Source organism: Aegilops tauschii, chromosome 1 (genome assembly GCF_002575655.3).
Source record: "Aegilops tauschii subsp. strangulata cultivar AL8/78 chromosome 1, Aet v6.0, whole genome shotgun sequence".
NCBI lineage: Eukaryota > Viridiplantae > Streptophyta > Magnoliopsida > Poales > Poaceae > Aegilops > Aegilops tauschii.
The window spans coordinates 206,975,596-207,002,678 of NC_053035.3; the positions used below are offsets into that span (position 1 = coordinate 206,975,596).

General features: G+C 43.9%; 1 protein-coding gene across 6 annotated transcripts; it reads right to left on the bottom strand.

The window, feature by feature from the left end:
• Positions 1-11,639: 11,639 nt before the first annotated feature.
• On the bottom strand, positions 11,640-26,833 carry LOC120974938 (uncharacterized). 6 transcript variants are annotated; one of them, XM_073510824.1, is made up of 5 exons: positions 26,283-26,833; positions 25,753-26,198; positions 24,888-24,961; positions 17,806-23,638; positions 11,640-17,028 (listed from the first exon to the last, which is right to left on the bottom strand). In XM_073510824.1, the coding sequence occupies exon 5, from the start codon at positions 15,372-15,374 to the stop codon at positions 14,043-14,045; it is 1,332 nt and encodes a 443-aa protein (XP_073366925.1). In that variant the 5' UTR covers positions 15,375-17,028; positions 17,806-23,638; positions 24,888-24,961; positions 25,753-26,198; positions 26,283-26,833; the 3' UTR covers positions 11,640-14,042. The 6 variants fall into 6 exon arrangements, with proteins under 6 accessions (XP_073366925.1, XP_073366929.1, XP_040257541.2 ...); XM_073510828.1 differs by having other exon boundaries at positions 24,888-24,978; XM_040401607.2 differs by having other exon boundaries at positions 17,806-26,198; positions 26,283-26,500; positions 26,581-26,833.
• Positions 26,834-27,083: the final 250 nt, after the last annotated feature.

A 27,083-nucleotide genomic window follows, 5' to 3' on the forward strand; every position in this document is an offset into this window, starting at 1 on the left:
ATGCATGACGGTGAAGGACTTCTTCTCCAACTTCTTATACACCACACAAGCACGAGTAGGCTACAAAGTGAAACTTTAGCGACAATGCATATCCGTCTAGCGAGCAACAAAACAATACTGACATGTTTGGTTGCCTACATTAGGCCCAACCAGGCCCGCGCGGGAAGAAAAACATTTGTTTGGTTGCCTTGGCTGCATCTACATCTCGGGCACAGAACTTAAAACAGTCTCGGATCAGTCCCGCGAGTGAGGGCCGAATCGGCAGTTTCTCCACCACTGTAGTGAAATGAGCCACTGACCAATGGGCTCCACTGGTCAAGTTTGACCCTAGACGGCTCAGTTGACCTGCTACGCCATGCTGATGTCATAATTATTTTCTAGGGCTTTTATATATCAGAAATGATTTGTAAATTCAGAAAATTCACCAACCTTAGAAAAATCAGAGAAAATCAACTGTAGCTTAGGTTGAAATAAGTTATATATGAAAAATGATAAAAAAATACAAATGATCCATTTGTAATAATTTCATGCATGTTTAAGCAACTTATACTTACTGTATAAGTGAAAACAACTAAATGGCATTTCAAAATGCTTAAATTGGAGTTGTACTTGAACCTTTTGGTTCAACCTAATTACTTATTAGTGTAGCTGCACTATTTAGTTAAATCGAGCGCACCCTCACGTTCAGTGTCTGATGCATGGATTCTTTCTGTTTCATTTCATGTGGTGGTCCTAATTAATTAAGAGAATGAAAAGTGACACTGGATTAGCCACCAAGAGCATTTTAATGCGTTCATATGAGGTGTGATGTATCGTTAATGCAGCGTGTATGCTGCAGAACTATGTCTCCTTTAGCACTTAATTTTCTTTAACAAAATTTTAAAAAGCTATAACTTTTAAACGAAACGTCGAAATTGAGTTCCGCTTTCACCGTTAGGTCACTTGCGCCGAGTTCTTCAAAACTAGATCCCATATGAATATATTTTGATGATTTTATTTCAAAAACAACTTTGATGCTAGATGAGGCAACTTTACTAATAAACAAAAGCAACTTTCTTGCACCATATGTATTAGTGAATTTACCTAACGTAGACAACTTAAAAACCATGGCAACCAATTTTTACCATATATAGGCAACTGAGCATCATCGGTAGGCAAGTGTGGTACTAAAGTAGGCAACTTCCAGCACCGAAGGACGCAACTTTCAACACTGAAGGAGGCAACTTGCGTTATGAAGGTGCATACAATATATATTATGCATACACGGTCCTACAATCAGATATCCCTATCTTGTAAAAGCAGATAAACATTTCTCCTAATTTGTCTACTATGGTTATGAAGTTTCCTATATCATATATGTACTAAATTAGGATTTATGTTAGAAACAACTAGTTAGCACTGATATGTAACTAGTTAATAACATTGAACAACTTCAAAAGACAGACAGGTAGCATCACATCACTTTTCTATAAGCAACTTTCTGTCTACTAGACGCAACTTTGCAATAAATAGGCAACTTTACTACATTTTGTGTTCTAGTTAATTTTGTTTAACATTATCCTAAATATACACCACTACTTCTAAGTTGTATACCATTGATGCTTGTATGTTGTTGTTTCTAAATTGCATATAATATTATGAAATCATCTACTGTGCTTAGTTGTCTGTCATCGCTGGTTAGTGTTGCCTATCATGGGTGCTATAGGTTGCTCGAAATTGTTCATTGGTTGCCTACCGATGACAACTAGTTGCATGCCATCGTTAATTAGTTGCCTACAGTACTATGAAAAATTGTCCATCATTGTCTCAAGTTGCCTATACTCTAAAGCATAGTGTTATGATACTCGCTAGTTATGGTAGGCAATTTAGAGGTGAATCTAGCTAGCTTGGTAGTCATGGTAGTTAACTATATTATGATTTTCTGGTGATAGGCAATCATTTTTGCAAACTAACAAGAAGTTGCTTTCTTATAGCACTGAAGTTGCCTCGGTAGCACCCAGAGTTGCTCGTGATTTTTTTTGTCTAAACATACTCATATGGGATCTAATTTTGAAGAGCTTCTCGCAAGAAACCAACGGTGCGGATTTGAATTTCGATGTTTGAATCAAAAGTTATGGCTTTTTAATTTTTAGAAACTGAAAATAAATATGTGTTAGACATGATCCTGACTGCTACATTGTCGGCAAGCGTAGCGAGGGAAAAGAGGGCTGGGTATTTTCCAAATTGGGTCAACCACGTGAGACTGACGTACAAAAAACTAGTCTTTCTAAATATGGCAGGTCTGCTCACAACCACCACCATGGAGCGCACGGGCGCTCGCTAGCCAGGTCCTTGGTTCAAATGGACTTCATCCAAATTGTTGCTACATGCATTAGCACCATTCATAGCATTTTGACATGTCATGATCATGCATCATATTGTTGCATTGGATGTATATTGATTGCCTCTCTAGTACCGTTCTTCTCGATAGGTTCTGCCTCTGCGAGTGGCACCGACTACCTATCCGAGGAACAATGCTTCCCTGCTGATCTTCCAGGCAAGCAAACCCCTTGATCATTCCGATACGATCCCACTCTGATGTAGGGTGGAAACCATAGGGCGGATCTTTCACGATTGGAGTGGATCCTATGAAGAACATGAGGGAAAACACGAGGGAAAATACGAGAATCACTCAAACCAACAAGATTCGATTACACATGTGCTAGATCCTCGAAACACAAAGAGATACACGATCCACGATCAACAAGGGATGATACAAGTAGCAAGTTCTTCTCTGTGAGGAGGTCTTGAGGGTCTTCCCGTTAGGGGTCTTGAATCCGCTTGGGGGATCTTCTCCATAGAGGCCGTGAACTCCGATGGAGAAGTAACCAAGTGGATGAGCAAAGCTTTGTCTCTCAAATGAGCTAATCCTTTGCTAACCCTAGAAAGAGGGGGGAGGAGGAGTATATATAGTCTTGGGAGCGAAGGGGTACATGGGCCTCGGGCCCTTACACTGTTCGCGGACAGGGGAGGCCGGATGTCCGGGCGTCGGGCCGGATGTCCGAGCTGGCGTTGGATGTCCGGGCGGTCGGGGCTGGTCTCCGTGCTCTTTGGATAGGTAGGGTCCGGATGTCCGGCGGCTCGGGAAGAGCTGGATGTCCGGGCCCTTAGCCGGAAATCCGGGCTGACGGGCCTGCCCTTTTGTTCTCTGGATGGGCTTTTCCGGATGTCTGGGCTGAACACCGGATTTCCGGGCCGGAGGCAGGATGTTCGGGCCCTGTAGACTTGGCAGCTGGGCCGTTGCGGTTGGCGACACCTCCAGGGGTCGGATGTCCGGGGTCCTGGCCAGATGTCCGGGTCCTGGGAGCTGTTCTCGACTCCTTCCAATGGTTCTCCTTGTCCATGAACTTGGAGACTTGTCCGTCTTCACGAGCATCTCCGAGAGGGTCTTCTAGGTACCTGAGCACACATAGCATTTCCGTTTGAGGTAGTAGCCATGTCTCACATGATTCATATGGAAGTTCATTAAGGGGAGATGTCACCTCGGTCTCGAGAGCTCTTGCACGTGGTCGTGTCATTGGTCCTCTTAGCACTTGGTGAGACGATGATAGGACCATGGGGATGACCAAAGGATGCTCCACATCATCTCCCCCCCCCTTGGGAAAGATCCGACCTCGGATCAAAATCCTCATCACCATGGTAGGGGAGAGATCTTTGACATTGAAGATGTCGCTCACGGAGTACTTGTCACGTGGGATGACGATCTTGTAGGAGTTTTTGTTGTAGCGTTCACGCACCTTGAAGGGCCCATCGGCTCATGGTAGAAGTTTGGACTTGCGTTCGTTAGGGAAGCGGTCCTTGCGAAGGTGTGGCCACACAAGATCTCCAATGTTGAATACCATGGGTTGCCTATTGATGTTGAACTTGGACGCGAGTCGTTGTACTTGGCGCTCGATGGTGTGCCTTGTATCTTCATGCATCTTCTTGAGGTAGTTCACTCAAGCACTCGCGTCCATGTTGATGCGCTCATGTAGTGGTAGAGGAAGAATGTCCAATGGGGAAAACGGGTTGAAACCGTAGACGACCTCGAAGGGGTACTTGCCGGTAGTAGAATGTCTTGCACGGTTGTAGGCATACTCGGCGATGGGTAGGCACTCCTCCCACTCCTTGATGTTCTTCTTGATCAACACTCGCAGTAGAGTGGAGAGTGTCCGGTTCGTGACCTCCGTTTGGCCGTCGGTTTGAGGATGGTATGCCGAAGAGAACAAAAGCTTGATTTCGAGCTTGGCGCATAAGGTCTTCCAAAAGTAGCTCAAGAACTTGACATCGCGGTCTGGGACAATCGTCTTTGGTACTCCATGGAGGCACAATATTTCCCTACAAAAAAGATTTGCAACATGTGAAGCATTGTCTATCTTGTTGCATGGGATGAAATGAGCCATTTTAGAGAATCGGTCCACAACAACAAACACGGAATCTTTGCCATTTCTAGTTCTAGGCAAACCAAGCACAAAGTCCATACTAATATCTTCCCATGGGTGATATGGGATAGGAAGTGGCATATAGAGACCATGGGATTGAGCTTTAGACTTAGCTTTGCGACATGTAGAGCATCTGTTGGTGAAGCGTGAGACGTCGCGGAACATCTTGGGCCAAAAATAGTTCTTGGAGAGCGTAGCGAATGTCTTGTCGCGTCCGAAGTGTCCCATTAGTCCTCCTCTGTGATATTCTTGCAAAAGTAACAAACGAAGAGAAGACTCGGGAATACATAGTTTGTTAGCTCTCATAAGATAATCTTCCTTGGTGTAATAGCGTTCCCAAGATGTATGCGTCAAACATTTGGTATAAGGAATAGCAAAAGTAGGATCATGCGCATATAAGTCTTTTATGTGCTCAAAACCAATGACATTCAATTCAAGTTTGGTGACAAGCATGCATTTGCAGGAAAGAACATCCACCACAACATTTTCCTTACCTTTGATGTATTTGCTGACATAAGGAAACGACTCAATGAAGTCACTCCACTTAGCATGACGCTTGTTCAAGTTAGTTTGACCCTTAAGGTACTTAAGCGTTTCATGGTCGGTATGAATGAAAAATTCATGAGGGCGAAGATAATGTTCCCACTCACACAAAACTCGCACTAAAGCATATAGCTCTTTGTCATAGATGGGATAACTGAGTTGCGCTCTAATACGTCTCCAACGTATCTATAATTTTTTATTGTTCCATGCTGTTATATTATCATCCTTGGATGTTTTACAATCATTTTATATCATTTTTTTGGGACTAACCTATTGACATAGTGCCAAAGTGCCAGTTGCTGTTTTCTGCTTGTTTTTTACATCGCAGGAAATCAATATCAAACGGAGTCCAAATGCAGTGAAACTTTTTGTGGATTTTTTCTGGACCAGAAGACACCTGTTGGGCCAAGAAAGTACCTGAGGGGAGCTCCGAGGGGAGCACAACCCACCAGGGGGTGGCTGATATATTTCCATGCTAGATATGTTATTCTCAAGATGAGTGTTTATTCACTTGTCATTGCACAAGAGTTCGACAAAGGTATTAGGGATGCCCAGTCCCGAAATGAAAAATGAATTTACTTTATGTTGTCAAATAATAAATTACTTGGAAAGTGTTGGTATGGAAGACACCCGTGGATACGGTTAGCCATGGAAAGTGAAAGTATGGTGGAAAAAGGAATAAACTTTATGTTCTGTTGAGAACCGCCTATGATATATCTAGCATGGAAACTATTGGGAACTACTCGATCGTTTTCGTTGACAGGAAAAGCATGCCATCCAAAATGTTTTTATCTCTATCTTTTTCGCTTTGAGCCCTGGCACCTCTACAAATCCCTACTTCCCTCCGCCAAGGGCCTTTCTATTTACTTTATGCAATTTTTATTTTTACTTGAGTCTCCATCTTCTCTTATAAAGCACCAACTAAGGGGCACTATGATCGTACTTGAGCATTGGGTGTAGCTAATATGCGAGTGTGTTTCATGAATGGATCAATGATTGAGCATAATGGGCTAGGGATAACTTGCTTTAGTGTTGATATTTTGAAAGACATGGTTGTTTGTTGATATGCTTGAGTATTAAAGTCCTCATGTCAAAACTAGACTATTGCTTTGAACCATATAAAAGTCCAAATGTCCATGCTACAAAGAAAATAATATATGATGAACATGTTAGGCAGCATTCCACATCAAAAATTCTGTTTTTATCATTTACCTACTCGAGGACGAGCAGGAATTAAGATTGGGGATGCTGATACGTCTACAACGTATCTATAATTTTTTATTGTTCCATGTTGTTATATTATCATTCTTGGATGTTTTACAATCATTTTATATCATTTTTTGGGACTAACCTATTGACATAGTGCCAAGTGCCAGTTGCTGTTTTCTGCTTGTTTTTACATCGCAGGAAATCAATATCAAACGGAGTCCAAATGCAGCGCAACTTTTTGTGGATTTTTTCTGGACCAGAAGACACATGTTGGGCCAAGAAAGTACCTCAGTGGCCTCCCGCACCGCCTCTTTGCTCTATAAATACCCCAATATTCCAGAAACCCTAGGGGAGTCGACGAATATCTATTCCAGCCGCCGCAAGTTCCAGAACCACAAGATCCAATCTAGACACCATCACGGAGGGGTTCATCATCCTCATTGGTGCCTCTCCGATGATGCGTGAGTAGTTCATTGTATACCTACGGGTCCGTATTTAGTAGCTAGATGGCTTCCTCTCTCTCTTTCGATTCTCAATACAATGGTCTCTTGGAGATCTATTTGATGTAACTCTTTTTGCGGTGTGTTTGTTGGGATCCGATGAACTTTGAGTTTATGACCAGATCTATGTTTTTATACATGAAATTTATTTGAGTCTTTTGATCTCTTATATGCATGATTACTTATAGCCTCGTATTTCTTCTTCGAATCTTTGGTTTAGTTAGGCCAACTAGATCGATTTTTCTTGCCATGGGAAGGTGCTTTGTGATGGGTTCGATCTTACGATGCTTGATCCCAGTGACAGAAAGGGAACAACACGTATGTATCGTTGCTATTAAGGATAACAAGATGGGGTGTATTTCTACATAAATAGATCTTGTCTACATCATTTCATCGTTCTTATTGCATTACTCCGTTTCTCCATGAACTTAATACACTAGATGCATGCTGGATAGCGGTCGATGTGTGGAGTAATAGTAGTAGATGCAGGCAGGAGTCGGTCTACTAATCTTGGATGTGATGCCTATATAATGATCATTGCCTGGATATCGTCATGATTATTTGAAGTTCTATCAGTTGCCCAACAGTAATCTGTTTACCCACCGTATGCTATTTTTCTCGAGAGAAGCCACTAGTGAAATCTACGGCCCCCGGGTCTCTTTTTTACTATATTTGCCTTTGCGGTATATTTTTATTTGTTTTTATTTTCAGATCTATTAATACAAAAATACCTTGCTGCAATTTTTATTTATTTATTTTATCTCGCGTTCCCGCGAGATCTATTTATCCAATCTACTGCAGTTTTTACCTATCTTTTTACCCGTGAGGGATTGACAACCCCTCTCTTACGTCGGGTTGCAAGTATTTGTTCTTTGTGTGCAGGAGTTGTTTACGTGGTGTTGCGTGGTTCTCCTACTGGTTCGATAACCTTGGTCTCATCACTGAGGGAAATACCTACCGTAGCTGTGCTGCATCATCCCTTCCTCTTTGGGGAAATACCGACGTAGTTCAAGCCGCATCAAAAGGAACTTCTGGCGCCGTTGTCGGGGAGACATCATCAACATCTACTAGGTTCCTAATCACAAATCTCATCTCCTTGCAATTTACATTATTTGCCATTTTCCTCTCGTTTTCCTCTCCCCCACTTCACAAACATTTACCGTTTTATTCGCCCTCTTTTTTGTTCGCCGTTTTCTCGTCAGATCTATCTTTTTGCTTGCAATCATGAGTGACTTTGGTATGGCAGAAACAGATGATGGCCTAACTCCTAAAATTGGACGATCTGGCAATCTGGATGCTAAAACTTTTGTTTTGGGGCAAGGGAATGTTATAGGAAACGAACGTATCCAAGAATTTTTCAATTGTGTTGGAAGTTTAAGTCTTGAAGATGTTCCTATACTTAAGAGAACTAAATCTTATGCGGAAGCTATTTCAGCACTGGTTCTGAAACTTGAAAATAAATTTACCCGTACCCATTCTACCTTACAAAAATTGTTTTGTTGAGTTACCCTTTATAAAGAATCCCAAGGCTAAAAATTTGGCCACCCTTGTTCTTATGAATGAATTTGATTACATAGTATGGGAAGCAAGGGAATTTTTTTATTTCTATGGTATGAATCGTGAAAAACAGGTGATAGATGAAATTCTTTATAATAGTGATTATGTGCTAAGAAATTTTCTTGGGGATAATCAAATCTTTGATGAGAATCTTAAAAAGGAAGTCCCTGTTTTAGATATAATCCAACAAGTTTTCAATGATGTTAATCAACACTATTCTTGGATTGTTGCCGGAAATCAAAAAGGATATGATGATAAGCAACTTGATAGTGCTAAAGTCTCTATGGATAAGGTGTTCTATGTTGTTTTTGCAAAACCTCCTGACAAAGACATCTCTAAGGAAAATGAAACTAAAGATGGCAAACTTAGATCCTTTGCATTATGCCTAGCTAGGGGCATAAAACGATAGCGCTTGTTGGGAGGCAACCCAATGAATAAAATTTATTTTTGTCTTTTTCTTTCTGTTCTTGAGTGTTTGCACAATTATGCTACTGTTATGATTGTGTTTTTGTGTTTTAATTAGTGTTTGTGCCAAGCAAAGCCTTTGGGATCATGTTGGGTGATAGTTGCTTTGATCTTGTTGAAAAAAAGAAACTTTTGCGTCCAGAAAAATATATTTTTTAAATCACAGAAGCGACGAAAAATTCTGAATTTTTTACACAAGATGATATACAAATTGCTCACGTTGTCGTAATTTTTCAGAATTTTTGGAGTTACAAAAGTATTCGAAATATCCAGTTTGCTACAGACTGTTCTGTTTTTGACAGATTCTGTTTTCTTTGCGTTGTGTGCTTGTTTTGATGATTCTATGGTTTCCTCTGAAGAGTTTCTACCATAGAAAAGTTGGAATACAGTAGATATAATGCAAAAGAGAAATATGAAAGGGTTTGCAACAGTACTTAAAGTAGTGATTTGCTTTCTTATACTAACGGATCTCACGAAGGTTTTTTTGAGTTTTGTGTGATTGAAGTTTTCAAGTTTTGGGTGAGATCGCGATGGATGAAGGAATAAGGATTAGCAAAAGGCTAAGATTGGGGATGCCCGAGGCACCCCAAGATAATATTCAGGAAGTATCAAGCCACTAAGCTCGGGGATGCCTCCGAGTGGCATCCCCTCTTTCTTCTAACAACCATCGGTATTTTACTTGAAACTATATTTTTATTTGTCACATATCATGAGTTTTGCTTGGAGCGTCTTGTATGTTTTGAGTCTTTGCTTGTTTTTGCCTTTGGTTTTTAGTCATGAATCCTTGCTGTACACACCTATTTGAGAGAGCCAAAATTATGCTATGACTTGTTAGAATTGCTCTCTATACTTCACTCAAATCTTTATGATCTATGGAATTGCTCTAGTGCTTCACTTATATCTTTTTGAGCACGGTGTGCTTTGTTATCTTTGAAGAAATTCTCTCATGCTTCACTTAGATTAATTTGAGAGAAAGAAATATGATGCTCATGTTCTTCACTTATATTTGTTTGAGCTTATTAAAAGCAACATATGAAACTAGTTCCAAAGTGATAGATATCCAAGGAGGATATAATAAAAAAATTCATGAAGGCCATTGGACAAATAAACTTGATTCTTTGTAATAGTTTTGAGATATGACGATAGTGATATGTGAGTCATGTTGATGAGTAATTATGCTTTAGTAAGAATGTTGGTGTTAAGGTTTGTGACTCCCTATGCAAGCACGAAAGTCAATAGTTATGCAATGGAATTACATCCTACTTGTGGTGCATTATTCGGTGTTAGTTATGCTTAATGCTCGCTTATGAGATTTTTCATTTCTTGGTTGATTGCTTCTCAATCTTTTGCTAGCCTTCATTTCTACTAAGTATGATCACTACTTGTGCATCCAAAATCCTTGAAACCAGTTTTTGTCACATGAGTCCACTATACCTACCTATACGTGGTATTCTTTTGCCGTTCTAAGCAAATTCGTATGTGCCATCTCTAATTTTCAAAATAAATTTCTCTTTTGTGTGCTCGTACCTCTCATGAAATGGTAGGGGTGGCTGATATATTTCCATGCTAGATATGTTATTCTCAAGATGAGTGTTTATTCACTTGTCACTGCACGAGAGTACGGCAAAGGTATTAGGGATGCCCAGTCCCGAAATGAAAAATGAATTTACTTTATATTGTCAAATAATAAATTCCTTGGAAAGTGTTGGTATGGAAGGCACCCATGGATACGATTAGCCATGGAAAGTGAAAGTATGGTGGAAAAAGGAATAAACTTTATTTTCTGTTTGGGAACCGCCTATGATATATCTAGCATGGAAAGTATTGGGAACTACTCGATCGTTTTCCTTGACAGGAAAAGCATGCCAACCAAAATGTTTTTATCTCTATCTTTTTCACTTTGTGCTCTGGCACCTCTGCAAATCCCTACTTCCTTCCGTGAAGGGCCTTTCTATTTACTTTATAGAATTTTTGTTTTTACTTGAGTCTCCGTCTTCTCTTATAAAGCACCAACTAAGGGGCACTATGATCATACTTGAGCATTGGGTGTAGCTAATATGCGAGTGTGTTTCATGAATGGATCAATGATTGAGCATAAGGGGTTAGGGATAACTTGCTTTAGTGTTGATATTTTGAAAGACATGGTTGTTTGTTGATATGTTGAGTATTAAAGTCCTCATGTCAAAACTAGACTATTGCTTTGAACCATATAAAAGTCCAAATGTCTATACTACAAAGAAAAGAATATGTGATGAACATGTTAGGTAGCATTCCACATCAAAAATTATGTTTCTATCATTTACCAACTCGAGGACGAGCAGGAATTAAGCTTGGGGATGCTGATACGTCTCCAACGTATCTATAATTTTTTATTGTTCCATGTTGTTATATTATCATTCTTGGATGTCTTACAATCATTTTATATCATTTTTTGGGACTAACATATTGACATAGTGCCAAGTGCCAGTTGCTGCTTTCTGCTTGTTTTTTACATCGCAGGAAATCAATATCAAACGGTGTCCGAATGCAACGAAACTTTTTGAGGATTTTTTCTAGACCACAAGACACCGGTTGGGCCAAGAAAGTACCTGAGGGGAGCTCCGAGGGGAGCACAACCCACCAGGGTGCGCCTGGGGGGGCAGGCGCGCCCAGGTGGGTTGTGCCGACCTCGGTGGCCTCCCGCACCGCCTCTTTGCTCTATAAATACCCCAATATTCCAGAAACCCTAGGGGAGTCGACAAAAATCTATTCTAGCTGCCGCAAGTTCCAGAACCACCAGATCCAATCTAGACACCATCACAGAGGGGTTCATCATCCTCATTGGTGCCTCTCCGATGATGCGTGAGTAGTTCATTGTAGACCTACCAGTCCATAGTTAGTAGCTAGATGGCTTCCTCTCTCTCTTTTGATTCTCAATACAATGGTCTCTTGGAGATCTATTTGATGTAACTCTTTTTGCGGTGTGTTTGCTAGGATCCGATGAACTTTGAGTTTATGATCAGATCTATGTTTTTATCCATGAAAGTTATTTGAGCATTTCGATCTCTTATATGCATGATTACTTATAGCCTCGTATTTCTTCTTTGAATCTTTTGTTTAGTTAGGCCAACTAGATCGATTTTTCTTGCCATGGGAAGAGGTGCTTTGTGATGGGTTCGATCTTACGGTGCTTGATCCCAGTGACAGAAGTGGAACCGACACGTATGTATCATTGCTATTAAGGATAACAAGATGGGGTCTATTTCTACATAAATAGATCTTGTATACATCATGTCATTATTCTTATTGCATTACTCCGTTTCTCCATGAACTTAATACACTAGATGCATGCTGGATAGCGGTCGATGTGTGGAGTAATAGTAGTAGATGCAGGTAGGAGTCGGTCTACTAATCTTGGACGTGATGCCTATATAATGATCATTGCCTGGATATCATCATGATTGTTTGAAGTTCTATCAATTTCCCAACAGTAATTTTTTTACCCACCGTATGCTATTTTTCTCGAGAAAAGCCACTAGTGAAATCTACGGCCCCGGGGTCTCTTCTTTATTATATTTTCCTTCGTGATCTATTTTTATTTGTTTTTATTTTTAGATATATTAATCCAAAAATAAAAAAGACCTTGCTCCAATTTATATTTATTTATTTTATCTCGCGTTCCTGCTAGATCTATTTATCCAATCTACTACAACTTTACCTATCTTTTTACCCATGAGCGGTTGACAACCCCTCTCTTACGTCGGGTTGCAAGTATTTGTTCTTTGTGTGCAGGAGCTATTTACGTGGTGTTGCGTGGTTCTCCTATTGGTTCGATAACCTTGGTCTCGTCACTGAGGGAAATAACTACCGTAGTTGTGCTGCATCATCCCTTCCTCTTTGGGGAAATACCGACGTAGTTCAAGCCGCATCACGCTTTGGAAAGTTTCTCACTAAAGTAAGCTATGGGGCGCTTCTCTTGCGTTAACACACCTCCTATGCCATTATCACTAGCATCGCAATGAACTTCAAAAGTTTTGTCAAAGTTTGGTAATGCAAGCACAAGAGCATGAGTAAGCAAATTCTTAAGTTCATTAAATGTGGTATCTTGAGATGGCTCCCAAACAAATGGTGCATTTTTCTTACTCAAAGCATGTAAAGGGGAAGCAATAATGCTAAAGTCCTTAACGAATCTACGATAGAAACCGGCTAAGCCAAGGAAACTACACACTTGTTGCAAATTTGTTGGTTGGGGCCAAGTTTTAATAGCATTGATCTTAGATTCATCTACATGAACACCCTTAGAGGAGACTACAAAACCCAAGAAAACAAGCTTATCAACAGCAAAAAGGCATTTGTCCATATTAGCATAAAGGCGCTCTTTTCTAAGAGTTTGTAAAATGGTTCTAAGATGGGTGACATGATCTTTGAGGGATTTGCTAAAGACAAGAATATCGTCAAAGTAGACCACAACAAATACACCAATGTAGGGCCTAAGAACAAAATGCACGACTCGCATGAAAGTATCGGGTGCTTCGGATAAACCCATTGGCATAACGAGCCATTCATATAAGCCAAATTTGGTCTTAAATGCGGTTTTCCATTCATCACCTTCTTGTATGCGGATTTGGTAATAGCCACTTTTAAGATCAATTTTAGAGAAAATTGTGGCTCCGCTAAGCTCATCTAGCATATCATCTAGGCGTGGAATGGGGTAACGATAACGCATGGTGATAGCATTGATAGGACGACAATCGGAACACGTGCGATATGTACCATCTTTCTTGGGAACAAGGATTACCGGGACGACACATGGGCTCAAGCTTTCTCGGACATGTCCGTTGTCGATAAGTTGTTGTACTTGCCATTGGATCTCCTTGGTTTCCTCGGGGTTCACGTAGTAGGGAGCCTTGTTAGGAAGAGGTGCTCTGGGGATGAGGTCGACGCGGTGTTTGATGCCTCGAAGAGGAGGTAGACCCGGAGGTAGACCCGGAGGTAGCTCGTCGGGGGAAACATCTTCCAATTCCTGCAATAGAGAAGATAACACTAAAGGTAGATTGTGAGAGGTGTTAGTTTTTGGTGCCTCGTCCTTCACAAAAGGACATAGTGCATAACACTTGATGGGTTCTCACACACTTCTCTCATCTCACTTTTGGTGGCAAAAGTATTAGGTTTTTCTTGTCTCGCATCGTGGAGGCACTCAATTTGGGCTTGTGACGCTCACTCTCTTTTTGGTGGTTCACTATCTCACTATTCTCTCCATGATGGGTGGCTTGCTTGTCGGCGATCACTTGGCTTGGAGACATAGGTCGTAGCACATACTCCTTTCCTTTCATCTTGAAGCTATAGTGATTTGTCCGCCCGTTGTGGATGACGCCTCGGTCAAATTGCCATGGTCGTCTAAGTAGGAGGTGGAAAACGTACATAGGAACAACATCACACTCCAAAGTGTCTTCGTATGCTCCAATTTTGAAGGAAACTTGCACCATGTGTTCCACTTGAATAGTGCCAGACTCAGCCATTGGACCTTGTAGGGATGCGGGTGCTTCATCTTGACCAATTGGAGCTTGGAGCATAGTTCTTCACTCGCCAAGTTATGGCAACTTCCTCCGTCGATGATGACCTTCACGGACCTCCCATTGATGTCGGCCTTGGTGTGGAAGATATGGCATCTTTGGTCTTCGTCTTGTTGATGTTGAAGTGTCAAGACCTTGGAGACAACAAGAGCGGGGCTCGAATCCTCGTCACAAAAGACTTGATCATCTTCATCTTCGTTCACTTGCCGGTGCATGGCCACTTGGTCAAGGGCTTCCATTTCCTCTTTACTCATGGAGTCATAGGTTCCGTCGTTGTTGAGGATCATGGTGTGCTTATTGCTACATTCAAAGGACTTGTGGCCTCGGCTGCCGCATGTGAAGCACTTGATTGAACTTGCCTTGATGGTCTCATCGGTTGGAGTAGATGATGAAGAAGCTCTCGGCTTGAAGTTGCTTGTAGTAGGAGGACGACTTGAAGTTGTCGAAGTTTTCTTGGAACTTGACTTGTCGCCGTTGCTTGTAGAAGGTTTGATTGAGGTAGAAGGTGGTGGAGTCGTTGAAGCTTGGTTGTTGTAGCGGTATGTCTTGGAAGAGTATTTGGCATACTTGAAGTCATCTTGCACTTGACGTTCCGCCTTGGTGGCTTGGTGCACTAGCTCGATGAGGTTCGAGTATGGTTGGAAGTCGACGATCTTCTTGATAGGATGATTGAGTCCATTCAAGAAACGTGTCATAGTTTGCTCATCATCTTTCGTGGCATTGGCTCGTATCATGGCAATCTCCATTTCCTTGTAGTACTCTTCAACGCTCTTTGTTCCTTGCTTGAGAAGTTGGAGTTTCTTGAAGAGGTCGCGGTTGTAGTAGGTTGGCACGAAGCGTGCTCTCATGACACCCTTCATTTGCGCCATAGTTGTGATGGGTGGTTCACCTCTTTCCTCATGGTGTTCAATGACTTGCTCCCACCAAATGAGTACGTAGTCTTGAAACTCAAGGGATGCCATGGCGATCTTCTTCTCTTCCTCATAGTTGTGCAAACGGAAGATTTTGTCGGCCTTCAATGCCCATGAAAGTGTAACGCCCACGATGCGGCTATATCTCCCACGTGTCGAGGCACGACTTAGAGGCATAACCGCATTGTGGTTTTGTCGCAAGAAGGGTCATCTTCACATAATCCCATGTAATGAACAAGAATGGGATAAAGAGTTGGCTTACAATCGCCACTTCACACAATACATAAATGAATTCATACAACATTCAGAGTACACACATAGGTCCGACTACGGAACCAAAAGAAGAGAAGACAACCCAACTGCTAGATCCCCGATCGTCCCAACTGGGCTCCACTACTGATCAACATGATAAGAAACAACACAATGAACAAGGTCTTCATCGAGCTCCCACTTGAGCTCGGTTGCAACACCTGAACTGGCATCGTCGGCACCTGCAACTGTTTGGAAGTATCTGTGAGTCACGAGGACTCAGCAATCTCACACCCGCGAGATCAAGACTATTTAAGCTTAAGAGTAGGAGAGGGTAAGGTGGTGAGGTTGCAGCAGCGACTAAGCATATATGGTGGCTAATCATACGCAAAAAAGAGCGAGAAGAGAAGCAACGGAACGGTCGTGAAGCTAGCAATGATCAAGAAGTGATCCTGAACTCCTACTCACGTCAAACATAACCCAGAAACCGTGTTCATTTCCCGGACTCCGCCGAGAAGAGACCATCACGGCTACACACGCGGTTGATGCATTTTAATTAGGGTCAAGTGTCAAGTTCTCTACAACCGGATATTAACAAATTCCCATCTGCCACATAACCGCAGGCACGGCTTTCGAAAGATAATACCCTGCAGGGGTGTCCCAACTTAGCCCATCATAAGCTCTCACGGTCAACGAAGGATAAACCTTCTCCCAGGAAGACCCGATCAGTCTCGGAATCCCGGTTTACAAGACATTTCGACAATGGTAAAACAAGACCAGCAAAGCCGCCCGAATGTGCCGACAAATCCTGATAGGAGCTGCACATATCTCGTTCTCAGGGCACACCGGATGAACACTACGTACAACTAAAACCAGACCTCGAGTTTCCCCGAGGTGGCGCTGCAAGTGGCTCTAGTTTGGACCAACACTCAGAGGAACACTGGCCCGGGGGTTTAAAATAAAGATGACCCTTGAGTCTGCAGAACCCAAGGGAAAAAGGCTTAGGTAGGCGAATGGTAAAACCAAGGTTGGGCCTTGCTGGAGGAGTTTTATTCAAAGCGAACTGTCAAGGGGGTCCCATAAATCACCCAACCGCGTAAGGAACGCAAAATCAAGGAACATAACACCGGTATGACGGAAACTAGGGGCGGCAAGAGTGGAACAAAACACCAGGCATAAGGCCGAGCCTTCCACCCTTTACCAAGTATATAGATGCATTAATTAAATAAGAGATATTGTGATATCCCAACATAAATATAATCCAACATGGAGCAATCTTCATCTTCACCTGCAACTAGCAACGCTATAAGAAGGGGCTGAGCAAAGCGGTAACATAGCCAAACAACGGTTTGCTAGGAAGGGTGAAAAGGTTAGGGGCTGACATGGCAGTATGGGAGGCATGATAGCAAGTTGTAGGTAGCACAGCATGACAATAGAACGGACAACTAGCAAGCAAAGATAGAAGTGATTTCGAGGGTATGGTCATCTTGCCTGAGATCCCGCAAGGAAGAAGAACGAATCCATGAAGAAGACAAACGGATGTAGTCGAACGAATCCTCACAACTCCGGAACGAAACCGAAGCTAACGAGAGAAGCAACCCGGAAAGAAACAAAAAACATAGTAAACAACCACCACATACACATGGCATGATGCAAAAACAAATATGATGCATGTCCGGTTTAATGAGGCATGGCATGGCAAAAGCACAAACGAAACTACAAGTTAAGTGGAGCTCAATATGCAACGGGTTGCATATTGACGAAACACCACGTCAATTATTTAGTTCTCTCTCGGTTATGTACCCAACAATATTAAATGTTATTAACCATGGCAAGAGGTGAAGCATAAGGAAACTACCTATTTTAGGCAATTTAAATGAGGCCGGAATGACAAACAGCAATTCCCGGAAAATCCTCAAGTCATAATTTAGATTTGGTACTGTTCTGCCATAAACACAATTTTAATGTTGTTAAACAGCAAAATAAAGTGCACCAAGTTAAACTAGGCATTTTTCTACCCCATTTACATATGAAGTTTATTAAAATCCGAGTTACGGTTATTTAGTTATGAAATAAATCATTTTAACATGGCATATATGCAAATTAAATGCAAACAATAATTTAAACATTTTAAACATGGATGAAAGTGGGATATTGTGAAACTATATGAAATTCTAAGCATGTTACATATATGACATGTTTTATTTGGATGCATGGTTAAATAGTTATTAGCAGTTTAAAACAGGGGCATTTCTATAATAAGCATGTCCAGGATTTAATGACAAAATCACAGCACAGGAAAAAAACAAGTCACGGGCCGAAATAGGACATGGGCACTGGGGGGGGGGGGGTTTCTCACCAGGCCTCATGGGCTGGCTGGAGGAGAGGGGCTGGCTGCAGCGCCTTGCTGGGCCACGGGTCGCGGTCAACGGGAGGTGTCGAGGCAGAGGCATCGCCCTCCTCTGCCTGAACTGATGCTGCTCGATGCAGCGAAGGAGACCGGCGACTGGAGGGGCTTGGCGCGGCGGGTCTCGCGATCGATGGCGCGTCACCGGGGCGGCGCAGGTGGTGGCGGGGAGGAGAAACTGGCGAGGAAGCGGCTTGGCGGCGCCGGGCTTGAGGAGGCCGAGGTCAACGAGCGAGGGGCTCGTCTCCCTGGCAGAGAGACGAGGCCGGCAGCAGCCGCGCTGGAACGGGGGAAGATGGCGCCCTCGGGCGGGTGAGGAACGACGGGCGGATCATCGGCATGGCGAGGACGCGGATCCGGCAGGGGCGGCTCCAGGGATGAGGTGGTGATGCTCCTTCCTGTTCAACCGAGAAGGGGAGAGCAGGGGAGGTCAGAGAGGGCAAAGGAGAGAGAGACAGGGACACGCGGCAGCGGGGTCTCACCGGCGAGGTCCGGGACGAGACGACGTGGACGGGAGGCTACGAGGACTGGGCTTGGGCGCTCGGCCTCCTGTTCGGCTGCTTCGGCCACGAGGACGAGGAGGTGGGCACGCAAGGTGGAGCTCAGGCGCGCAAGAGGCCCGGCGAGGACGCGGCTTGAGGCGGAGCAAAGGCGGATCCAAGAGGTCGGACGCGAGCTTGGGCTGCAGCCATCCATGGCGCTGCATTAGGAGGTCGAGAGGGAGATGTGAGGCATGGGAGGTGCAGGGGAAAACGGAGGAGCAGTAGCAGGGCATCTCACCGGCGGCAGAGGGGGTCCTGTGCTCCGGCGAGGTGGAACTCCGGCGTGGCACGCGAAGACGACGGGATCCAGGGGAGGCACTAGTTGGAGGGGAGAGATCGAGAGGGGGTTTGGATCGGGGGTGCAGGCACCTAGATCGAGGAGGAGCAGTGGAGAGCGCTGGCTGGATGGATCGGGCAGGAGGGACGGTGGTTGGCTCGGGATGGATCCCGAGAGAACAGTGGCGGCGCCGGTGAGATGGATGGGACAGGGGAGATCCCTAGAAAAATAGGGTTTGGTCTGATTTGGGTGGGGTTGGTCTATATATGGAACAATAGGATTAGGTTCGGGCCTTTCGATTTAATCGGGCGGCTGAGAAACTATAGGTTAGGACGTCCAATGAAGAAAACGGTGATGTTTTGTTGATGTTAGGGGATGATCCGGACCCAACGGTAACAACAAACCGGGTCGGGTACGGGACAACTTTCGAACGCGCGGGAGGGGATCGCGGGCTGACGAGAGAGGTTAGTTGGTTTGACAAGAGGGAACCGAAAACACGGTTGGTCTCGGAACGGTCAACGAAGACAAGGGGAACGCGGCAACTACGAACGAATGCAAATTTTTAAAACATGACGGCAATGAAGTGCCGATGCAATGCAAATGATGCGATGATGAAAGCAACACACAAATAAATAACACAGCTAACTCGCAAAACTAGAGCATCAGTCTCGGGGCGTTACAACACTCCACCACTACAAGAGGATCTCGTCCCGAGATCTAGGATGGCACCGGAGAGAAACGAAAGGGGAAGAGGTAAAAGAAATTGCTTCTTGACAAACGAGGGAAACCAAAGAACCTTGAGAGGTCGCAAAGCTTGAAGAAATGACACGACGGAGGTGAACAAAATTGAGAAGACTCCGGTAGAAAAGAGAAACAAGGAACACCATGTGAACTTTGGAGTTTGCAAAGTTATGAATGACGAGAACAATGGACGAGAAATACTTGCAAGCACTCCGGTTGAAACGAGATGTACAAGGAACGATAATGATCAATTACGATAACGCTCCGGTTGGAAAATGGAAGGGGTACAATATGGACTTGGCAGAATGAAAGCACTTGGATGAGACTCCGGTTAGAAGAGGAATGATAGACACAACACTCCGGTTAAAACAAGATAAATAAGGACTAAGAATGATATAATTTGGGCAGCACTCCGACTGTAAATGGAAGGAATTGAACATGATCTTGACAAGATGATAGGATACTCGATGAAATTAAGAACACATGCCTCCGGAACTACTGAAAGAAAGGCACAAGGGGTAAGAAAGATTTCAGACAGCACTCCGGTTGAGGAAGGAGACAAAACTTGATAAGATGAGAGAACTCGAATGAAAACACGACGCTCCGGCTAAACGGATAAGAAAGGAAAAATTACATGATCTTGACAAAACAAGATGATTGGTCGAAGAGAGCAACATCACAAAACCTCCGGAAGAAAGAATAGAAGATAGATCATTGGAATAACAGAATGGAGAAGAAAATGACAACACCTTCCACAAATGAATTTGGAACGTATCCTTGCAAGAAGGTTAGAACGGAGTTGTTGGAAAAAAACCAACAACTAAAAGAACAAGCTTGTTGAGGGCTTATGGAACACATCTCAAAATTATGAGGTGAAATTTTTGCCACTAACGAAAACAATTGCTTGCTTGAGATCAACGAAGAGATGAAATCTTCTCTCGCCGAGAGGATAGGAGAAAACTTGGATCATTGATAAGCACCATAATAGCAACATTCCTTAGGGAAGGCTTTAGGTGAAACATGACACAAGATAAATCCAACAAAGAGATTGGTGGATTTGAAATATCTCATTCTTGACAACATGTGAAACATGGAACATGGATGGAAATTGTCAAGAAGGACATAACACCACCTCAAAAGATAAGAGAGAAAGAATTGCACTTCGGAATTCAAGATGAAGAATGCTTGAGATCCTCCAACAAAATCTTGATGAACACTTAAAAATGAATTAACTCTTTAACGAACCACGATGTAGAGCCTCCATGAAGAACTCCGGTAATAAAAGAATGATCAAACGAAAGGGAAAATTGAAAAGAACTCCGGGAGAAACCTTGCAATGATTAGATGAAGCTTTGAAATGATATAATTGAAATAACTTGGATCTCCGGAAAGAAAAGATGAACAACTTGAAATCAAGAATTTGATATCATGAACGAACTCCAAAAGAAAGGATTAAACACTTGGATGAAACAAGGATAAGAATTATGTTATGCGTATCCTTCACCAATATAAATTGATGACAAGCAACGGATTTTTGCATACTACTTATTCTCGTAGAAAGGATTAAGATAGATATTGCGCAAACTTGTGAAGGTCTTCATCGAAACACCGGTAGGATTAGAAAGAACGAATAAATTGATATGATAACGAAGGAAGAGAAATCTTGAACGAACCACCGCGAGAATTGAAAATGAAAGTAGCAAAGGCACGATTCAACGGAAAGAATTAGAAAAAGAATGAAGATACTTGACAGGATTTAGATACACGAGAACGAAGAGATCATGGACTGATTAGAGGATATTTGAGTGATGCACCAGTATGATTTGGAGAACGAGAGCTGAAAGCTTGAATGAATAATTCTGAGATGATGGGCTCCGAAGAATCAAACTGAAAAGACTTGTGAAATGCTCCGGGTGGGTGAAAATAATTTTCACAATCGAAACAATTATGAGAGGGTGGCAACAAGTTAGAACCATGAATCTTAAGAGAACGGACCAAGATTTAAGGGAAACTCTTCTTCGGTTTTCAAAATCCGAGAATGACAATGAGAAACACCACCATGAGTTGTTTTGGCACTCCGGATGAAAATTAGAAAGATTGAACCAACAATGAAAAGAGTTTGAAAGATCTTGGAGAAAGACATATGACTGATGAAAATTTATTCTTACGTCAAACTTTGCAATAAATTTGAGAATAACTCCGAAAAGAATTAGAAGAGTCAGGTAAGATCCTGGAAAAAAAACCTATGGGTTAGGGCCCACTCAAAAGATACACCGTTGAAATGATTACTTGAAAAGGAGATTGCACCGGTTGAATTAAATGGCTTGAATGAGGTAACAACCTCAAAATAGCTTGAGTGAATTGAGAATGGAAACTGCGAATCTTCAGAGATATCTTCAGCACTCCATATAACATGAATAGCAAGAGGTGGATGATTAAGAGGTACACCTGCATGAGAAAGCATTTGAAACGAGGACAAGAATACGATCAACACTGAAAGCTTGACTTTAGTCCACCGGAGAAGAAAGAGAACGAATAATGATAAACTTGAAGAACATCTTCATGAGAACCACCGGTTAAGAACATGGAGGAAAAGAATGAAGAGACTTCACATCCATAAGATGGATACTTGATTAAGAAATCTGAGTGTTTCAAGAAAAAGGGTGGGAGGGCGGGAAAACAAAGAAAACTTGGGACGGATGAAGCAAACACCGTTGCAAAGAACTGAGAATTGATCTCGCGAATGTTGAAATGATCGGATTTACTTGAAGAGAAGCACACCGTTTGGGAAGGAATTAACATGGCAACATCGATGAACAAGAAGGATTAGCACTCCCATAGAAATATGAGAACACCGCTTAGAATAAGGTATGGAATCAACATTTGACATTGAAGCAACTCGAATACCACAACTTAAAACAAAACAAAGGATTTGGCTTGCAGAATAAGCCGGAACAAACATATGATAGAGATTTCGTCCGAAGTTTTCGTGGTGGGGCCCACACGGGCTCGATCGTACAACACCATCATGTACAAGGCAGTGCACATGACATACGAAGCGTCCCCGAGTCGGCATAGCCAAGGACTCTTTAAGACACTACGAGACCACTGTAAAACCAACCGTGGAAAGGCGGACCACTAGACGTCGAACCCCAATCTCATATCATGCATCTGTCGAAAAGATATCCTAAGAGCTACTTGAATTCCCACTTATAAACTCCCGAAACTTTCTGGTTATGCAATCAGGTGTTGGGGATACAGGGGACACAAAATATATCACCCAAACTAACAATACCTAGATCCAGCTGTATCCATCCTTCAACACATAACCAAGAAAACTCCGGAAATCGTTTACCTCAACCTTCGAAAAACATCCGTTATACGAGTTATGGCAATACTCCCGAACTCCCGCCCCAGTACTGGGTGGCGTCGAGGTGATCTCACCAACAACTGCATAAAAGAGATTTCGATGTCGGCGAAACTCAGGTATTCCAGAACTGCAACGATAAAATTGTGACGACAACACCTCGGAGCTCAACTCCCCGGGACACTTCCACAACCCCTAAATGTCAGGAGGCACCAAGAACAATGTTCTCATCACAAAACCATCGGAACGATTCCAAGATACCCGCGTGATCCTAAATTTTTTTTAGTGAAATTTGAGGAGAGAAAAGTCAAAACTTCTACGTCAGGAGGCCTCACCAGAGCGACGAAGGGACTGAGGAGTAAAAGGAATCCTACTCTCCGATATATATAATCCTAAGACTCAAAACATTTTTGTTCTAGACTCAACAACGTCAGCGATTCGATCAAGCAGGGGGCTCCTAAGTCGGGGATGGCTCTGATTACCAACTTGTAACGCCCACGATGCGGCTATATCTCCCACGTGTCGAGGCACGACTTAGAGGCATAACCGCATTGTGGTTTTGTCGCAAGAAGGGTCATCTTCACACAATCCCATGTAATGAACAAGAATGGGATAAAGAGTTGGCTTACAATCGCCACTTCACACAATACATAAATGAATTCATACAACATTCAGAGTACACACATAGGTCCGACTACGGAACCAAAAGAAGAGAAGACAACCCAACTGCTAGATCCCCGATCGTCCCAACTGGGCTCCACTACTGATCAACATGATAAGAAACAACACAACGAACAAGGTCTTCATCGAGCTCCCACTTGAGCTCGGTTGCGTCACCTGCACTGGCATCGTCGGCACCTGCAATTGTTTGGAAGTATCTGTGAGTCACGAGGACTCAGCAATCTCACACCCGCGAGATCAAGACTATTTAAGCTTAAGGGTAGGAGAGGGTAAGGTGGTGAGGTTGCAGCAGCGACTGAGCATATATGGTGGCTAATCATACGCGAAAAAGAGCGAGAAGAGAAGCAACGGAACGGTCGTGAAGCTAGCAATGATCAAGAAGTGATCCTGAACTCCTACTCACGTCAAACATAACCCAGAAACCGTGTTCATTTCCCGGACTCCGCCGAGAAGAGACCATCACGGCTACACACGCGGTTGATGCATTTTAATTAGGGTCAAGTGTCAAGTTCTCTACAACCGGATATTAACAAATTCCCATCTGCCACATAACCGCGGGCACGGCTTTCAAAAGATAATACCCTGCAGGGGTGTCCCAACTTAGCCCATCATAAGCTCTCACGGTCAACGAAGGATAAACCTTCTCCCAGGAAGACCCGATCAGTCTCGGAATCCCGGTTTACAAGACATTTCGACAATGGTAAAACAAGACCAGCAAAGCCGCCCGAATGTGCCGACAAATCCTGATAGGAGCTGCACATATCTCGTTCTCAGGGCACACCGGATGAACACTACGTACAACTAAAACCAGACCTCGAGTTTCCCCGAGGTGGCGCTGCAAGTGGCTCTAGTTTGGACCAGCACTCAGAGGAACACTGGCCCGGGGGTTTAAAATAAAGATGACCCTTGAGTCTGCAGAACCCAAGGGAAAAAGGCTTAGGTAGGCGAATGGTAAAACCAAGGTTGGGCCTTGCTGGAGGAGTTTTATTCAAAGCGAACTGTCAAGGGGGTCCCATAAATCACCCAACCGCGTAAGGAACACAAAATCAAGGAACATAACACCGGTATGACGGAAACTAGGGGCGGCAAGAGTGGAACAAAACACCAGGCATAAGGCCGAGCCTTCCACCCTTTACCAAGTATATAGATGCATTAATTAAATAAGAGATATTGTGATATCCCAACATAAATATAATCCAACATGGAGCAATCTTCATCTTCACCTGCAACTAGCAACGCTATAAGAAGGGGCTGAGCAAAGCGGTAACATAGCCAAACAACGGTTTGCTAGGAAGGGTGAAAAGGTTAGGGGCTGACATGGCAGTATGGGAGGCATGATAGCAAGTGGTAGGTAGCGCAGCATGACAATAGAACGGACAACTAGCAAGCAAAGATAGAAGTGATTTCGAGGGTATGGTCATCTTGCCTGAGATCCCGCAAGGAAGAAGAACGAGTCCATGAAGAAGACAAACGGATGTAGTCGAACGAATCCTCACAACTCTGAAACGAAACTGAAGCTAACGAGAGAAGCAACCCGGAAAGAAACAAACAACATAGTAAAGAACCACCACATACACATGGCATGATGCAAAAACAAATATGATGCATGTCCGGTTTAATGAGGCATGGCATGGCAAAAGTACAAACGAAACTACAAGTTAAGTGGAGCTCAATATGCAACGGGTTGCATATTGACGAAACACCACGTCAATTATTTAGTTCTCTCTCGGTTATGTACCCAACAATATTAAATGTTATTAACCATGGCAAGAGGTGAAGCATAAGGAAACTACCTATTTTAGGCAATTTAAATGAGGCCGGAATGACAAACAGCAATTCCCGGAAAATCCTCAAGTCATAATTTAGATTTGGTACTGTTCTGCCATAAACACAATTTTAATGTTGTTAAACAGCAAAATAAAGTGCACCAAATAAACTAGGCATTTTTCTACCCCATTTACATATGAAGTTTATTAAAATCCGAGTTACGGTTATTTAGTTATGAAATAAATCATTTTAACATGGCATTTATGCAAATTAAATGCAAACAGTAATTTAAACATTTTAAACATGGATGAAAGTGGGATATTGTGAAACTAGATGAAATTCTAAGCATGTTACATATATGACATGTTTTATTTGGATGCATGGTTAAATAGTTATTAGCAGTTTAAAATAGGGGCATTTCTATAATAAGCATGTCCAGGATTTAATGACAAAATCACAGCACAGGAAAAAAACAAGTCACGGGCCGAAATAGGACATGGGCACTCGGGGGGGCGGTTTCTCACCAGGCCTCATGGGCCGGCTGGAGGAGAGGGGCTGGCTGCAGTGTCTTGCTGGGCCACGGGTCGCGGTCAACGGGAGGTGTCGAGGCAGAGGCATCGCCCTCCTCTGCCTGAACTGATGCTGCTCGATGCAGCAAAGGAGACCGGCGACTGGAGGGGCTTGGCGCGGCGGGTCTCGCGGTCGATGGCGCGTGACCGGGGCGGCGCAGGTGGTGGCGGGGAGGAGAAACTGGCGAGGAAGCGGCTTGGCGGTGCCGGGCTTGAGGAGGCCGAGGTCAACGAGCGAGGGGCTCGTCTCCCTGGCAGAGAGACGAGGCCGGCAGCAGCCGCGCTGGAACGGGGGAAGATGGCGCCCTCGGGCGGGTGAGGAACGACGGGCGGATCATCGGCATGGCGAGGACGCGGATTCGGCAGGGGCGGCTCCAGGGATGAGGTGGTGATGCTCCTTCCTGTTCAACCGAGAAGGGGAGAGCAGGGGAGGTCAGAGAGGGCAAAGGAGAGAGAGACAGGGACACGCGGCAGCGGGGTCTCACCGGCGAGGTCCGGGACGAGACGACGTGGACGGGAGGCTACGGGGACTGGGCTTGGGCGCTCGGCCTCCTGTTCGGCTGCTTCGGCCACGAGGACGAGGAGGCGGGCACGCAAGGTGGAGCTCAGGCGCGCGAGAGGCCCGGCGAGGACGCGGCTTGAGGCGGAGCAAAGGCGGATCGAAGAGGTCGGACGCGAGCTTGGGCTGCAGCCATCCATGGCGCTGCATTAGGAGGTCGAGAGGGAGATGTGAGGCACGGGAGGTGCAGGGGAAAACGGAGGAGCAGCAGCATGGCATCTCACCGGCGGCAGAGGGGGTCCTGTGCTCCGGCGAGGTGGAACTCCGGCGTGGCACGCGAAGACGCGGGATCCAGGGGAGGCACTAGTTGGCGGGGAGAGATCGAGAGGGGGTTTGGATCGGGGGCGCGGGCACCTAGATCGAGGAGGAGCAGTGGAGAGCGCTGGCTGGATGGATCGGGCAGGAGGGACAGTGGTTGGCTCGGGATGGATCCCGAGAGAACAGTGGCGGCGGCGGTGAGATGGATGGGACAGGGGAGGATCCCTACAAAAATAGGGTTTGGTCTGATTTGGGTGGGGTTGGTCTATATATGGAACAATAGGATTAGGTTCGGGCCTTTCGATTTAATCGGGCGGCTGAGAAACTATAGGTTAGGACGTCCAATGAAGAAAACGGTGATGTTTTGTTGATGTTAGGGGATGATCCAGACCCAACGGTAACAACAAACCGGGTCGGGTACGGGACAACTTTCGGACGCGCGGGAGGGGATCGCGGGCTGACGAGAGAG

What these genes read in the sequence shown, in the direction of transcription:
- LOC120974938 (XM_040401607.2), bottom strand. Translation starts at nt 15,374, where the DNA reads ATGCCTCTAAGTCGTGCCTCGACACGTGGGAGATATAGCCGCATCGTG.